At 41.2% G+C, this 18,092-nt stretch overlaps 1 protein-coding gene across 1 annotated transcript in view; it reads left to right on the top strand.

The window, feature by feature from the left end:
* LOC109988585 (ras-associating and dilute domain-containing protein-like) overlaps window positions 1–17,683 on the top strand; it is a 31,587-nt gene extending 13,904 nt beyond the window's left edge. Inside the window, 14 exon segments of the mRNA XM_065949929.1 lie at window positions 43–447; window positions 1,287–1,324; window positions 1,418–1,644; window positions 1,895–2,007; window positions 10,282–10,315; window positions 10,360–10,545; window positions 11,380–11,481; window positions 11,484–11,551; window positions 12,778–12,922; window positions 13,072–13,256; window positions 14,297–14,738; window positions 14,821–15,035; window positions 16,588–16,727; window positions 16,814–17,683. Of these exon segments, the coding sequence (XP_065806001.1) occupies window positions 43–447; window positions 1,287–1,324; window positions 1,418–1,644; window positions 1,895–2,007; window positions 10,282–10,315; window positions 10,360–10,545; window positions 11,380–11,481; window positions 11,484–11,551; window positions 12,778–12,922; window positions 13,072–13,256; window positions 14,297–14,738; window positions 14,821–15,035; window positions 16,588–16,727; window positions 16,814–16,907 (2,394 nt within the window). The 3' untranslated portion in view covers window positions 16,908–17,683.
* The last annotated feature ends 409 nt before the right edge of the window (window positions 17,684–18,092 follow it).

Below are 18,092 nucleotides of genomic sequence, written 5' to 3'. Positions count from 1 at the left end.
TGTATAAAAATACTTAAAGGGTTTTCTCTCTTATAAATTAAGGAAGTGAGCAATACTACTTCTGGACCCAACATGGCTGCTGTCCCCTGGATGCTGGATCACACCACTTCTGCCTCAACAAAAAGCAACTCTGTAATCCTCTGCAACACCTGCATTTCAAATTTCACTGACCTCCAGAGCTCGGGCAGCAAACAGTCTCTCAACAGAGGCCCTCCCGTTTTAAAATCACCCAAAGGTCACAGCCTGACTCTGAAATACGAGACAGAGGATGAGTATCGCATTGTTAAGGAGATCCTCTCTATCGGAAGCAGCATCAAAGACAGACGACCACTGACTGCTTCTTTTTTGCTGTGCCTGTGTGTTCAGTATTCATCAGCAAGTCTTCACACGTCAGACCTGCGCAGGCTGTTGTTACTTATTGCAAGTGGAGTTCAGAGTGCCTTGTGGGTAAGTTTGGGGCTAAAAGAGGTTGAACGAGAGTGTCTAGAAGTCCTTATCACAAAAGGGATCTTTCTTTTGTGATAAGGCCTTAATGCCTTCTGCATTGCTAACAGCATGAAGAAGACCTAAATACATTCAAATGTTAGATGTTAACTTATTTTTCCATTAGAAGTAGAGGTTGTTCACTTAAAACTGACAGTTAGCAATCCCTGTAATCCAATTTACTGGTAATTTTTCAGTCTGCAGAATATGAGGAGGAAATTGTAAAAGCTCTAAAACCTTTTGTGCCTGATAAGAAGCATGTTCACAGATTGCAAGTTGGTGTCCGGTTAGCTATTGTAGTTCACCAGCTTCGTCTGAGTGACATCAACAGAGTGCAACTCTGGTTTCTCTAACCCCACTTAAATTAAACCAAGCCCTCTTCTCATGAAGAAATTTGCTGACTTCTGCATTCTCTCATCAAGCAAATTCTTTTGAGGGAAAAATAAAGCCAATGCTGAAGTGCAAAAAAACGAACTGCAGTTCTTTGAGTGTCCACTTGAGGCAGGCTCCAAAGGACCCAGAAGCCCCATACAAAACTTATATACATATATATATATATATATATATATATATATATATATATATATATATATATTAAAACGTCCATTAGGCAGCAAAAACAAACATGTTTTGCCTGGTACAAAAAATTATTTTGGTCTTACATTAGTAAATGTGTTGAACTGCACACTTGAGTTTTTGTTTGTATTTTCTTAGAAAAATCTTCATTTATTATTGAATAAATGTTTTTACTTCAATATTACCACTAAATGATGGACTCTTAATCTTGTTTTGTTGTTATGCAGGAGCACACTAAGGACCTGGCTGCTGCTCAACCTGAACAGTGAGCGCCCAACACATTATGATTATTTTTTTAATCAGCAGTCAGTAATGTTACAGTCCATAAACCCCTTCCTGACATGTTCTCCTGTTTTAGACTCAACACTGAAAGCTCAAACAGCGAGGACCTCCAGGATCTTGCACTGCACGAGGTGATGTCTGGACTGCACCCCCTGGTGGTGTGGATGTCAAACAGCCTGGAGCTGCTGCATTTCATCCAGTTCCAGCTGCCTCTTATTCTGGAGTGGAGAACCCGAAAGGAGCAGGGACTGGAAGAGGAAACAGGAGGGGAAGATGAAGAGATCAAGGAGGTGGAGACCTGGGGTTAGTCTACTATTGAGCTTGGAATAAATACTATGGTCAAGAAGATTTAATTAAGTGTATATTCTTGTGTTTATGATGTAATAAGGTAAGAGCTAAATATTTGTTTGCTCTAGCAGCATGAAAAGGGGAGATTACTAATTCAATATTTTAATATAGTTTTTTTAAATGAAAGTTTAACTTGTTAGTTTTCATTTTAACATACAGCTAACATTTTAACATAAACTTAAGTGTGTTTCTGTGTGATTTTCAGCCCTCTTGGAGCTCCGCCTGTCCTGTATTCGTTCAGCCAGTGAGGAAACATTAGCTGTCCTGGAAGAGGTCTTGTTGCTAGCCTTCCAGCAGTGTGTGTACTACACCACCAAGGTAAGACGATGAAAAGGCACATAGCTACAGCATAAATTTATATAAAACTTCTGTTAAAATTATACGTTTAAAACAAGCGTCATCCTCCGGTGTTGAAAAATGAAGCCAGTGCGGATATGTAAAATCCTGCAGTTGGTTGAGTGTCCTCTTGAGGCTGGCTGCAAAAGCACCGGAAGTCTTATACACACCCGTTAAAAAAAGCCAGTTTGTACAGCAGAAGTTAACATATTAACGGCCTGGTTAAAAAATCAAAGTACCGGTAGGTCTGATCAGCTCATGTCTGGATAGGCATGCACAGTACAATACAGGGGGGAGAAGTTTTGATATCTCATTGCAAAAGTGACAGCCATCGATGGGACTCCAAAGCCCTCTGCAGTAACACATGGGTGAAGACACCCAGGTTTGGTCATTGCCTCCTCAATACCTAAAGGGTAACATAAGTTTTGAAATTGCCCCAGTAGATCAATACAGCTGGCAGTTGCGAGACAGGCTGCAATGGCTGCAACTCAATGTCTGCAGGCAAAACATTTTGTGATCAAGGTAGGCCCTCGGAGTGATATTCAAGTGTGTGACAACATCTACAGAAGAGATCCCTACAGAGATAGACCTCACTCTCTACAAAGAAACCAGACTCCAATGATAAAGACCATGTCATTTTTGCCTTGCAGAACTTCTGCTTATATGCTCGGACACAACACAAGAGAGAAGCGTCCGCAAATACAGCAGATCTTTGCAGTGCTAAACCAGCATGGTTTGTGTTCTGACAGGTAGAATTAGTGTTTTGTTGATGGAGTGTTGTGGCTTGAAATAGTTCACAGCTGTTCCTGTTTAACAAAAAAAGGCCTACGCATACAAGCTGTCACAGCGTTTTTATAACACTCTCAGCCTCTCAGCGGAAAAACAACAATCTATAATGGACAAACTTTGATTACATGTCCTAAAAAGATCATCTTAAGGCCTTAACAGCTCTTTAGCAGCTGCTGGCTGAATCCATCCAATTTCACAGATTTTGTACTCGTTTGTCATTCAGACCCCAAAATCTGTAAGAAAAAAAAGTAGGGCCCAGTCTTTTTAAATGCCAGATTTACCCTGTAAGTTTCTGTTTTCTTGGCAGAGAGAGAGAGCAGACAAGCCAGGAGTGTTTAGCAGCTCCCTGTGTTCCTCTCATAGATGATTATGATGTATAGTTCAAGAAAGGAAAATAATCAGAGAGAGGCTTAGAAGAAAGAGCCCAGTTAGCCCCTCAGACAGCTTTCTAATAGACCAACCAGCCACACTGGGAGACCACACTGAGGGCTTTATGACTTGAGACACCATGGGCCAGTGTCTGTGAGTGTGTGTGTGCGGGCGTGCTTGCGTGCGTGCTTGCGTGCGTGCGTGTATGTATGCATGTGTGTGAATGAGAGTTTGCTAGGGGGAGGATCAAGTCGGGGATCTCCAAGTGCTGCTTACTAAGCTTTAGCTTGCAATTTATAAGCCATTTTCACATATGCACTCCTGAAAATATCTAGATTATTTCAGGAGGGTCGGGGGGGGGTCTCCCGAGGACTTGGTAAGACGCGGAGAAGCAGACAAAGTAACAGAGTCTGCTATGCGATGCTATATTGAGAATATTTGCCTTAAGATCAATGCTACATGTAGTTCAATGAAGTCAAAATGTCAACAAAAGAGCGAAAAACAACATACTGACAAACAGAAAACACAATGCTGCTGTTTAATTACGAGCATGGCGATTGTAGCGATAGCATGCAGGCACTCTATGCACCGTGCAGCAGTCACAGTATCGTCACTCCCTCTCCCATTGGCTCGAGATGAATTCTCCTGAGAATATCCTGCAGCGTTCTCACATCAGCTCACTTTGACTTGCTGCAGAAAAAAATACTCTGGGTCTGGCAGGAGAAACTCAGGCTGAAGTCCAAAAGAAAAATTTGGCATATATCAGGAATTGTTCTGCAAGTGTGAAAGCCCTAATAATGTTTCAGCACAAGATATATTTTACCTGATAATAACTGAGACCAAACCATGAAAGTCCGGGTATTCATAGACAAGGCAAGGTCTTACAGCTGCACTGTTAATAATTTGATCACTATTTAATCATTTTTTTTCAAAATTGAAGCCACAATATAGACCTTTTCCACCTTAAAATGGTAGTTTAAAAGCTTGATTTAATAGCGTCATAACTTTTAACGGGGAGACTTTAGCAGCGGGCCGAGGTTATCTTGCAAGAAGCGCGTACAGCTTTACGGCACTAGCTCACACAGCAGCCTCCAGTTATAAAAAGAAGTAAATTAGCCCATCTCTGTACTGTTTGATTACAATGTATGAGGCTAAGAGAATGATGAGGATGTGACAAAGGATGCCATACTAGTCGACATCAGTCGACATGGTTCTTTGACTTCTCTCATAGTCTTTGCCGGTGTTCTGTTGAGATGTGCTGCCATGCGAAAAATGCTATCATCTCAAAACGAGAGCAGAGGCTATCTGTATCCCTTATCAAATGATGCTTCAACTACAGAATCTCTTTAAAACATCAACTACAGTCGGCGCATTTGCACAAGAAGAAAACTAGAAACATCTTTTGATATAATACCTTCAATTTCGATTTAATAGGAAGCATTTCTCCATAGACGATCAACAAATGCACGTTGTTGATGAGGGGGAGGCCTTCACGGGGTGCCAAAGTGCACCATACTGAATTCCTACATAATGTTGCTGAAAAATAAATTATTTGATTATGTATGATCACTTTTTTTTTTTTATCACTCTACATACATAAAAATAAGAATGAACCCTAACCCCCCAATAAAAATTGGGTTAAATTGGCTGCAAACATTCTTTCATTCCCGCCTTACCTCATCATCCTCCCTTGAAAGAAAAATACTTTTTGGTCCAATAAGGAGGTCTACTGTGTTTACACGCACCAAGGCTGACACCACAGGGTATCTGGGTAATGAAGTCCATGAAACTTACTCATGTTACCAATTATTACTCTCAGTCTATATCAGTTAATATCTCAGCTTTATTCCTGTATTATAATGTGCAAAGTTTCGATCCTGCTGTACTCTCTTACGTAGAGAGCTCCTTGGAAAAAGAGAAAATTGTATTTCATTGTAGCCACAGTTTTTACTGAAGCACCACACCCATGACATGGAATTGAGCCGGGAAAGTTTCAGACACACTTCCAGTGGAGCTGTGTGGGTGTGGGTAAAAAAGACCATCCAAAAAAATACTAATGAGGAGATTGGCCTATTTTTGTTCATACAGTACAATCTTACATTTCCTCCTCAGACAGTGGCTTAACTCAACATGATAGCTGAGCCACACATGCGCTCATATTCTCTGCTCGCATAGCCTCGCCAATGACCTGGAGGATCCAAACCACCAAGGCCCAAAAGTAAAAAGAAGCCATGTCTAATATTGAGCCACATCAGAGATCCCATTAGTACAGCACTGGTCTGTTTGCAGCAGCCAAGCCGAGGTCTCACATGTCCTGCCAGTTGGAATTCAGTTGGACTTTGTCCCTGGTGCATCAGGTTTGAGGCAACTTCTCTCTCAGTTTCCCTACAGGAAGGATATCTCTGATAGGACACAGTATCTCCAAAGAGGAAACTATAGGAATTCTATACAGTTGCTGCCCTGAAAGTTTTTAGACAGCACATTTTTTGCTCAATGCTGGATGTGGTTATCTAACTACCTGCCCTAGAAAAGCACTCATTTCTCCCAGCAACTGGGCCTGATGAAACCAAATGAATTCCAGATGTGGCTTGTAAGTAAATCCGTAAATAATCCCAAAATTAAAAGCAGTATGCTCACAGTGTTTTCACTTGCTATGTCTAATGAATTGACATGTTTATTAGAGTCTAAATTCTCCTAGTATGAGTTCACAGATTTGCTCTGAGGGAGACATGGTTTGCGGCCGTCAGGTTCAGTTCAACAGAAGTGTTGAATGATGTGGTTGGAATTTCAAAGGATTGAATAGAAAAGACTCAACTCAACTTTATTTATATGTATATTTATATATATTTTCATACATATCCTCCCATGCATGCATGAGGTTCATTACAAACTGTAAAGCTTGGACTCACCATTGGGTAGAATGGCCTGCTAGGGCCAACCATAGGCTCATACACTGGAACACCTTTAAGGCAACTCTTGGACTGCTCCATCACTATCTCTGTGTTTTTATCACGCAGAAAAGTACCGGGCAGTATTCTTTGTGTTCTCAGGACCTCTTATTCTCGCTGTCCTAAACACTCAGACAGAAATGAGGTGAAATCTAAGTTTGTTGACTTCAAGTGGTTTCCGTTTCCACTGACGGGTTCAGATTTTTATTCTAACTTTCTAACAACATTGCTGAAAGTAAGATCACAAGTTATTTCTTCAAGGTAAGATCCATTTTAACCAGGTACAGCTGTTAGCTCCATCTCCCTTCTCACAGCAACCAGACTCCATTGATGAGAAGATCGAACCTTGCAGAGTTCAACGTTTCTAATCTTTATATGTTAGTTTGTTTGCTTTTTAGGGTCGTCTTTGATCCCTTTAAAACTCATCCTTTAAAACAACAAATTCACACATTAACACAAATCAAACTAATCCACGGTGACAACAGTAGTCCAGCAGCTCCTGTGTGCTGTAACATCAAATGACTGTTTTTGTCAATGGAGTCTGGCTGCCTTTGAAGAAAACAAAGAAACAGATGTTTCTTGTTAACAGGAGCATCTTACCAACATCAAAATGATCTATCTCTGTGGGTTTCCTCTCTATAATATTGTCAGACATTTTTCTTAAAACAATCCTAACCTGTCAGTGACAAAAGCAAGCACTTTTAAGTGGGTGAGTTTTGATCAAGTGCAAGGGTGCAGTAAAGGGGAGACAAGTAAGGACCATTGACTGACAGGGCCCCTCAAAAATATTAGAACATGGGGAAACATTTTTCAATGTCAAATTCTTTGTACTTCTTTATGGGCTTAAATAGCTGGCAGCACTTCTGATGAAGTAATGGTTAATGGACTTGAGCTTGTGCAGCCCTTTTCTGGTCTTCTGACGACTCAAAGCGCTTTTACACTGCAGATCAAACCTACACATTCACACACTGATGGCAGAGGCTGCTCTGTAATGTGACCTCCAGATGTAAATAATCCATTCATACACATTCATACGCCGCCAACTAAGCAGCGAGAGCAACTTTGGGTTATACGTTTCTTGCCCAAGGATACATTGGACATGTAGCTGCAGGAGTTGGGGCTCAAACCCTCGACCTTCCAATTGAGAGACGACCGACTGAAGTGCGTTTGCCTCTAAAGTTTATTTTGAAGCCATAACAGATGGTTTTGTTGCCGCTGACTTAATCAATCTGCTGGAGAAATTCCAAAACTTTGTATACCTTTTTATTGTTGAGACACCAAATCATGTGAAAGTAGGACCTAGGTTTAAAACTACCAAACATATGTTAGCTCAACTGGTAGAGGGCATACCATTTAAAGGCTTATTCGTTGCTGCAGCAGTCTGGTTTTAATTTTAGCTCCGGACCCTTTTCTCTGTATCAACCAGTCTTTCTCCCAGCGGACTTACCTATCGCTTGATGGATATTCAACCCTCAATGGAAGAAAAATTGACTGAACCAATTTCCCAGAATTCTACTTGTTTTTAAATGTGGCCCTAAGTGATGTTTTATATATATTTTACACAGAAGCCAAAGATCTTTAGTTGCACATTAGAGAGGTAGTTTTCTTCCTGTGGCTGTTGAGGTCAGAAAGTTCAAAACATTCAGCAGGAGGCAAAGTGTGTGAGCTGGAAATGTGAATGAAGTCCCATTTTCTTTCTTTAATGTGTTCAGGAAGATGATTTAGGAGGCAATTTTCCTTCAAATGGCTTCAACAAACTTTAATAAACTTTTGTGATGAGTCATTCAGGAATTGTGGTTGTTGTTTAACCGAAATGTGTTTCATTTTCGCCAAAAGACAAAGATGAATTTTTAATGATGAGGACGACGTAGATGTTTTCCTTTTGTTGTTTTTATTTCAGTATGGACGGAGAGCACTACCAAACTTCCAGTGTGGATACACATTTCAGTGTTTTCAGATTGAGTTGGGGTGGTGTGTTTTTCTTGGTCTTACCAGTAAATCCAGGCCTGTCGTGTCATCCATCATGTCTGCCACTTCACAGCAGGCACTAATCCTCATCTTTCCTGGACCGACACAACAGAATTTGGTTGGAATGTGGATGTCAAGCTGAGGACTAACCTGGCAAAGGCCTGATGATTTATTTAAGAATATCTATCCTTCTCCTTTCACTAGTTGACAAAAGTGATTTATGTCTGTGCTTACTGCAGTGTGGCCAGTCTGACCCAGAATTTTACTTAAGCAGGGGAGTTTTTTATGCTTCAAGGTCAGAAGATGGAGGTTGGGCTGATTTATTTACTTTTTCCCCCTATAGAGCTCCACCTTATCCTGCAGTTTTGTGCTGTGGCACTCGTCTCAAAGTTTGCATTTAGGGCTCTAGGGCGGGGGTACACTTCCAAACCACAGTTATAAAATGTCAAGCGACTTGTTTCTCTTTTCCTGAACCAAGACTACAAGTTGTTGTGCATTAAATGCAATTAACCACAGTTTATTGCATGTAACAGTTTCAAAACGTTTAAGTGTTTAAGTTTAAATCAAGCGGTGTCGAAAAATGAAGCCCATGTGAAAGTACAAAAAACTGCAGTTCTTTAAGTGTCCACTTGAAGATGGCTGGAAAAGCCAAGGAATCCCCATTGAGTCCCATGTTTAAATGCTCATTTAGACAGCAGAAGTAAACAGTTTACAGCCTGGTACAAGGTCCGAATTTGGTACCAATAGGTCATTGCTTTATCGTTTTGTACTGATTTTATATCAGGCCTAAAAGTGAATCATATACGCGTAATTAGGGACGTGGCAAAGTTGAGGCATTGTAGCTGTTTGCCACGAGGCTTAAGGCCCTCAGCTCCACTTCTTTGCCTCTTTCTAGATTGATAGAAAGTTAGGTTGAAGAGGCACCGATGGTCTAATGGATGGTCTATACAGGATATGAACATTGGGCTCCACAGTAAAACTCATATGACTGGCATTTTGGCTTTACTAGCCAGTCACAGCATAGCAAGGCAAGACTTAAAAACTTAGCTCAACAAATGTGGTTTTTTTTCTTTCTTACCTTTTTTCTACCTCCCTTCCAGTTCTTAAAGTGACAGAAAGTCCTTCAAAAGACACAAAGTGACCCTGTCCCTATACTCTGGTCAGAGTAAAATCTAACTAGAAACAAAGAGAAGTGGTAAATCTTTGTTTATGTTGGATATTTCATGCTAATGGGAGTGTAATTGCTGTGGGATGGAAAACAAAAGGCGCCACTGGTGAGCAGCTATTCCATTTAAAGTCATGTCATTATGAATACAGAGGCACTGTAACAGGCTTGTGGTTAGACTTGTGTGTTTACTTGTCCATCACAATGACTGAATGCACAAATAAGCATGTACAGAATACACACTTTTTGAATCTGGAATAATGCATGCCATGGATGCATGTGGTAATCCCAGAATAAATGAATCCTCTTTGGTTTGGCTCTGCTGAGTGATATTTTCCAACCAGAAACGCTTCAGGATTATTTGACTTTATGTTTGCCTATTTCCATTGTCTCATGTGTGATGGGAGCCTTGGCTGTCGCGTTCTTACATTCATGTTCTGCCTGCGGCGCCTTACAGTAAATGTAAGATGATCCTCTCAGTATGGATTCCTTCAGAAGTCTTCACTCAGCAGCCCTGTTGCAGCACCATGCCAAGCCCACATGAGCCATATTCAGCTTTTTAGGAATGTGGATCTTTGGCTGGCGCTGGCCTCGGAAGCTTGGTGGGTGTAAGAGTGAGATCGGAGGGGAAGGGGGATGTCTGTGCACAATTAGGCTGAACAAAGCTATCGTTGTCCAGGCTCGTACTGAAGAGCAGTGAGGACCTTTGGCTACAGAGAAGGAAATGTAACAGTCTCTGTCCCTCTTGTTTCTGCTGGTTTTTCTCTGCCTGATCAGCTGTGTCGTAGTGTGAGAAACACACAGAGACAGACATGCAGAGGCTGAATGGGTGGTCTTAATTTGTGTTAGAGGATTATATGTTTAGTTCATCCTAGCGATCAGAACATGCTCCACACATTGTTAACTTTTCCAACCTCAAATTGACCCACAGGAATTGTTAGCCATCTCTGGTCGAGTGAGTCAACCCCACACTGAGCTGCACAGTTCTCCCTGACTGAATCAGTTCTGTCTCATCAGGTCCTGTACCCCATTCTGCCTGGCCTTCTGGACTACGACCTGTCCAGGGGAGTCCTGAGCTGGAGGTGACTGTCGAGAGTGCTCCGGTCCTGGATAAGGGTGGGCTGCAGGTCCCTGGTGAGATCCAGCAGCTTGTGGAGGTTCTGACCGAGACCTGGAAACTGCTGTCGGACTGCCAGCTCCACGCAGAGATTTCCTCGCAGCTCATTGGCTACCTCTTCTACTTCATCAATGCGTCACTTTTCAACTCACTCATGGAGAGAGGTATCAGTGTTTCACAGGTTATATCCAGAATCTAATGTAGCTACAAAGAAACGCAAACAGATAGATGGATAGATCGAAAGATACATGTCTCTGCTTTAAGACCTAACAGAAAAATAGATTTTAAAAGAGACTTTTCAAGGGAATGAGATACAGTGTAAACTTCAACCCTGTTATTCACTATCACATTCCTCAATGATACTGATGCTATAAATGATACCAAGCCACAAAACATAACAGAGGTTATTGTTGCCACTGACTATTTTCCAAAATAAGAAATTGTTGTTACAAAAGTGGGTTCACTCTTTTTCTTTTTTTTGTTTTACAAAAGTGAAAGTCAAAATGAAAGTGTCAAACCTGCATTCTTCCTATCGACCAGCAGGGGGTAAAAAAAAACATCACTGATTGACAAAAGAAGTCCAAATGTATTTTAAGTTGACAAGAAAATGAGCCTTAATGTCACTTGATTTTTTAAGTGGGATTTTTCCCAACGTGTGTACATCTCTGTTTATAGTTTAAAGTTTGACTCACTACAGTATCATTTTCATTCAGTAAATGATGGTGTCATTTATTGTGCAGTTTATGCTTTAGGGTGTGGATAACTGTGATTTACAAGTTGCTACAGTATTGACTTGTCAGACATGGTTATGCTTTTCAAAACCACTTGACCAAGTATGGTCCATTCTGGATCCAAAGTGTTGAGATGGAGAAGACGAAAAACTCACAAACTCAAGTCTTAAACTGTATTTGACAAAGGTCCACTTCAGTTTGTCCTGCAGCTCTTCAGCTGAGAAAATAGCTGACTTTAAAGATGTTTCTCTCCTGATCTACACACAGGCTCGGAGCGGGGCTTCTTCCAGTGGTCCCAGGGTGTTCGCATGCGGTCCAATCTTAACGTTCTCCTTGACTGGGCTCACACAGCTGGACTGGGAGAACTGCCTTGAAGCATACACACACTCTCTCGTCTGCAATTAATCTGCTAGCTACACCTAGAAAGATCTTATTACAGGTAAGAATAGACACACATGCATGGGCGCACACGCATACACACACACACACAACAGGAATAGTCCAACTATAAACTTTACCAATAACATCATTAATTATAAAAATCTGTATTTGACCTTAAAACAAACCTACTCAAGGAAGCAGGAACTTCTACTACAAGCTGTCGTATTGTTGCTGTGCTGCTGTCATAAAAACGTAATGTATACGTTGTCGGTAAACATATTCTCTTCCTCAAGACACGGTGTGACTATGCAAATGCTGTAAAATGAAATAGCAGAAAAGGAAGAAAAGAGATATCAGCTGTATGCGTAGGTTTTTTTATTTTCTTAATTTAAACCTTTATTTAACCAGAAATTTGAATGTCTTGTCAAAGAGAGCTATGTCCATGACGGCACACCAGCTCCAGTTTTTATGAAAATAACATCACAACATCTGGGAGACACAAATCTAGCACACAAGGAAAAGATGAAATCCTCTGTAAATAAGGCAGGTGCAGTTATATGGACCTTCAAGTGTTTTTAAATTTGAAACATATCGATAAAAATCAGCATGAATTGATCACTCCAATTCACTCCCCCCCCCCCCCCCCCCCCCCCCCCAAAAAAAAGTGTTTTTTAAAAATAAAATTGTCAAATGTGTAATAAGTCAAATGTGTAATAAGAGGAGGGGACATTTGAGTTAGCATGCATGATAGGAGTGAAAGGAGGGTGGTTTTAGTTCTAATTTAAAGGTGAAAACATGTACATTTAGTCCTCAGCATTTTGAATGATTTTATTTATCTATTTTTTAACCAGACTGGGACCATCATCAACAACATTACCATCAAGCTGTATTTAAGATGTGAAACTTAGTTTTAGGTCCATATACTGATTAGGAAGACATTTAATGATTTAAAAAGTCAAGTCAAGAGTAGCCTTTATTCCCTTATCTAGATTCACGCAATCTGATGTCTTTTGACATCTGATTTTTTTGCACCTAGTGAATTCCACCCCCTTCTGGCCATTAGAAATAGTGCAGGTTCAGGCCCTTCTGCAATGCTTCATTTATGAACTATAATGTGCTCAACACATAAATGAATAAAATGTAAAAGGGAAAGTAGAGTTGAAATACTGCGTAATGTAGAGCCTGCAGAGTGTATGTGCAGAGGATGCAGAAGTAGAGTTTCACAAATGATCAAGAATTCACAGATCTCAGTTTAAATGTGCGCCCATGTTCTCGTCTGTGTAGAAATCCTGGCTGGACCTGCGGTCTGAGTACCCTGCCCTGAGTCCGGCCCAGCTGAACCACCTGCTGAGTCTGTACAGCCCAGCGTCTCTCCTCAAACACACCTGGGCTCCGTCTGCTCTCGACCAGGCTGCAGCACAAAAAAACGGTGAGTCGTCCTGTTTACTGGTCAGCTATTTCATTATCGCAATATTCACAATACAATTTACATAAACATCCGGGGAATTTCTCATGTGCATTTTTTTTCACTCACTTCAAAATATTCCAAATGAATGCAACATGGCCGTCCTTCCTCAGATGACATCCTGGAGAGTTTCGACACCCATCATCCTCTTGTGCTGCCAGACAGTGGTTACCAGTTCCAACTGAGAAGCGAGGTCACAGATGTGTGGCTGAGTGAGCAGCTGGACAAGCTCAAGGAGTTCATTTGCACCCTCTCTGACTCAAAGTATGAGGTGGTCAACGCAACTGATGAGCAAAAGGTACAAAAATGCAATCTGTTGTGCCGTCCTGATAAAAGTTCAGAAATATGACTGATGCTGTTTCTCAGCTTTACTGCAGTTAGAGAGATAGCTTATTGCACATTAAAGGTCCCATATTATGCTTTTTCTGGTTTTATATGCCCTTTAGTGTGTTTTCCAAGTGTCCTGTGCATGTTTAGGCACATCTATGTGCAAAAATTCAAAGTCCGTGGAAACGCAGCTTCTCCTACGTCCTCCTGTTAGCTGTAGCATTAGCCGCATGTAACGCTCGGTTCTAGCCCCCCTCGATAAAAATTTGTCAGTGCGGCGTCATTGTCAGTGTGAGATCACTGATCTAAGCCCATTGGCTCGTTGTGGCAAGCCCAGCAGCTTGCGGATCGGCAGACCAATCAGAGCAGACTTGGCCCACATGGGGTCTAACAGTGTGGGCTCAACAGAGTGCAGCTGACGGACTCAGAGCGTGGAGGGAGCAAGGAGGAGCAGTACATGAAAACAGACACTTTTTTCAAACTTTAGCCATTGTGAACGTACAAAAGTAGATACATAGATTAAATATACGAACCCCAAAAAGGGCAGAATATGGGCTCTTTAAAACCTGATGGAACTTAGCCTTCCTTTTTAAAAGAACTTTCATTGGCTGTGTCTGAAATCACTCACTTTGTAGTAAACTATAAAAGTGTTGTAGTACTTGAAATTGGTCTTGGTCTTCAGACTGGTCTCGAGACCACTTTTTTAAGGTCTTGGTCTCATCTGGGATATTGAAAGCATTTTAAATCGGTCTTGTCTCAGTCTCCGATGGGTGGGCGGTCAAGACCACCACTGATAGGCTATTTTTCCAACGTCACTGCTGCGATTAAAAGGAAATGCCCCTTTCTAAAAGATAACTTCAATTCATTCACAATTAGATCACCTGGTTGTGCAATGGCAGTTTGTTCACTGCAAGTAAGACAATGCGCATTACTTTCCCATGGATCTGTCTTATAGAATAGATGTAAACATTTTTTATTCAGCCTAAATGTTTCATGCTTTCTGTCCTCCAGGTTGGTACCAATCCCAGCGAGGTCAAACTGATTAAGATGGATATCCGACCAGCAGCCAGTCAGGAATCCTTGGACAAATCGGCTCCTGAAATGGTGTCATCTCTGTCTACTGTCCATGAACTCCAATTCCCCTCTGCTCCCTCTGCTCCCTTACCTCCAACACCCCCATCACCACACTCTCCTCCCCCCGCTCAGTACTTTAATGAGATCGGCTCCTGCGGTGCCCTCCTTTTGTCCCATAAGCTCAGAAATCTGGAGATGCAGAGCAGAGAGACCGACACGGGTTCAACGAGGAGGTCAGCTCTGGACCCGACCTGTCTCCCCACCCCACCTAACACCCCCCACATCATTCATCCTATCGATTTGGTGAAGGCAGATAAATGGGTGAGGGGTGAGAGTGAGGCCCTCCCCTGGTCGTCCGGTGTGGATGCACATGAGAAAGGTATAGTACTGAGAGAAATCTCCAGCCTACTGTTCGTCTGTAGTACAAGAAAACTCATCAAGTCCCTTGTTTTTCTCCTCAGGTGGATTAGTGTTTGAATGTCTGTCTGCACTGAAAGGAGACTCTTTGAAATCAGAGTACCCCAGTTTGAAGAGATTTGTTAAGCTTAAAGAGGAAGAGGAGAATCAGGCGGAGGAAGAGGCCAAGGACCATTATGATGACAAAGACTATGAGCTTTTTAGTTTGGAGCTGGAGCGAGGTGCCTGTGGAGTTGGTCTTGCTCTGATTGACACAAGGGTGAGTGAAAGACATGCGCTAACATTAAATGAGAAACTGTTTACGTTAAGCTCCCGTTAGGAATTTTCATTACGCGTCAATCTCGCTGACCCCTGTGGACGAAGGGGTACAAATGATCTCTTTGGGGATTTCTTACATGTATGCTTTGTGTTTCCTGTGGAAATGCATCGTCCTACTTTCACTCACTGTGGAACTTTGCTGTGGAAAATTAAACAAAGCTGTTTTGGCATCAACACCGACCTGGTTATGGTGGCGACAGTCGTTAAAAAGTAATGTACAAAAATAGCTAAAGGTTTAATATCTAAATTGTTTACACTTAAATATACCTCATTAAAAATGGATTAATCCTAAAAATGTTTTATATATTTTGTTGTTGAGTACTTAAATTAGCTCAAATATTTCCAACGGTTATCAAAGCCAGAGAAATCCTTCATTTTATAGTTGTAGCGCCCCCTATAAAATAAACCCATGGCACATCATGCCTGTGCTTCTGCTGCATTCATGCTCAAGTCGGAACAACAACTCGGAAACTGGGAAAAGAATTAGGTGCCCGACTTCCCGACTTGACGTCAGAATCGTCATTACATGGGGGGCAAAATATGTTTTGTTAATGTTAACAATTGTTTTATTAATTCAGTTATTGCACATCAACTTTTTGCTCAAATATAACTTTTAACAGTGACATTTCACTGATCTTCTTCTTCGTAGCATCAACGCTGTTTTTTTGCTGTTGTTACAACATTTCGACTTTCCGAACTGAAATCACTTGAACACACTGAAGTCGGAAGAACGACTTCCAAACTCGGAAACTTGGACCACTCGAGCAGCACCTGAATGCAGCATTAATGTGGTTACTATTCCTCTGGTCAGTATGCCAGTTTAACCAAACACAGCCTACTTACAGCTTTATCTCAATTTTCTTCATCAAAATATTGCTAAATGCTGCTCCTATGAGATGCCATCTGTTCGTGACATTTAGGCAGTGGAGCGGAGGAGAGAAGGCCCATAAACTGGGTCGACAGCCCCATCTAGTGGCAAGAGGATGTGTTACAGCTGAGACACAACACTTGACAGGGATTGAGGGCCAACATATAAAAATGTTAATAATGTAACGGCACTTCTTGGATGATGTTGATTTAATCCTGGGTTGTCTTTCCGTTAAATATAACACTAAACATACTTGATTAAATATATCTTCGGGTGTGGGTAAGCAAAAGCACGGGAACAACAACAGCAACACATTACTTGTCTTTAAGCAATATCACTCCTCCAACCGTAACCATGAGTAACCTTAAAGACAAAGTGCATCATATCAAACAGATACTCTTGCAAAGTACAAAATGTAAATATAAATGGATTAGCATTAAATTAAATAATGCATATCATCTCAACCTGAGAAAAATAAAGATCTATAAAATAAAGCTTCACAAAAATAAATCTCATCTCCATCTTACAATAATTTGTTTAACCAGCTAGTAATTTTAGTGCAGACAAGTGGGGGTGACAATTTGAATCGTGTAGTCGCGCACTAACTTTGGCCCTTCTCTTTCAGGACACCAACATGAGGGTGAAAGGCGTTTTTATCCGTGCAGTGGTCCCAGACTCTCCTGCAGCCCGCTGTGAGAAGCTGCTGCCAGGAGACCGGATCCTGGCTGTTAATGGAGTCAGTCTGCTCGGAATGGACTACCAGAGGTAAGTATAGGTTTACCTGTAGATCTGAGCAACGGGTGTTAAATCATCTTATTTGGATAACAGTTTGTTGTTATCGTTTCTGTCAGTGGAAAGGAGCTGATCCAGTCATCAGGTGATAGACTGAGGTTACTGGTGGCCAGATCTGAATGGATGTCTAAGGCTATAAAGGCTGATTGCTGACAGCGTCTTTTCACAGAGACATTAAATGCACCACTTGAGGAAGAGTAGAAGATCTCGTTGACATTCAGTCATCTCTGCTGTCAGTTGCTTTCTGGACCGAGCCTGGCTCTATTCAAGCCTTCATGTTGAGCAGGATGATAGAACTCTTAAACCAGATGCAGAAGGATACTTATCCATCGCTTGACATCCACCAATCACAAAGTCTTCCATATAGTCACACTGAAAGTCGCTGCTAGAAGGACTACAGGTGAGGGGCAGCTTGAACATCATTTGGAAGGAAATCTCAGCACGTGAGAGACCTGGACAAACAAGAAGGTGCTGTTACCTGAACGTCAACTCGCCTGCTACAGACTGGTTCCCCTTTTTACTTCTAATAACACTATCTCAGCATGACCCCATTGTAAAGTTCATTAGATATACTAGTCTGCTGTTAACATGAGATCACTGCAACACGGCCATTCAACATTTGTCTGTGCAAAAACAACAATAACTAACTGATGTGTCATTTGTTTGCCAATCTTTGCATAAACTGATGGGATACGGGATGAATGTTGTTGATAAAAGCAGTTTTGAATTGAATATTGTCACATTTATTTAATGTCATTCATCCATAACCAGATCTTTTCATGAGCTCTTATTATCGCAGGTTCACAGTCACAGCGATACCAACATGTTTTTCTTTAAGCTATCAGGTTCAGTTTTGATTTTCCTTTCACTGCTCGTTGTATTAGCTCATGTCTGTTTGATGTTGCAGTAATAAATACATTTTAATCCTCTATTTGTGTATTTATATTAACTCAGGAATAACTGTTTTGACCCAAAACTATTCTCTCTTGTCTACAGAAATTGTCTGGTGAAAGGTTTTTTATTTCTATTTAGTTCAGACAAAACATACACAAAGATGTTTTTTTTTTAAATGGCTGAGAATAAATCGTCCTCCTGCAAAAGTTACTTACTCCCACTTACTTAGGTTTAAAAACCAATTTATCCAAGTTGCTTTTAAAGTGCACTCCCTTGCCTCCACCTCCACTTAGTGCATTGGCTGCAACACAAAACAACACAGTCTTCAATTTAAAGTGATTGTTTTTTTGCTTTTTGTTTTTTTTACATTTGACCCTATTAACCTAACACAAGACTTCCAATTAGATTTACACACTTGAAACTTTAAAACATCACAGAAAACGC

Source organism: Labrus bergylta, chromosome 21 (genome assembly GCF_963930695.1).
Source record: "Labrus bergylta chromosome 21, fLabBer1.1, whole genome shotgun sequence".
Taxonomy (NCBI): domain Eukaryota; kingdom Metazoa; phylum Chordata; class Actinopteri; order Labriformes; family Labridae; genus Labrus; species Labrus bergylta.
This window is presented reverse-complemented; position numbering and strand designations above follow the sequence as displayed.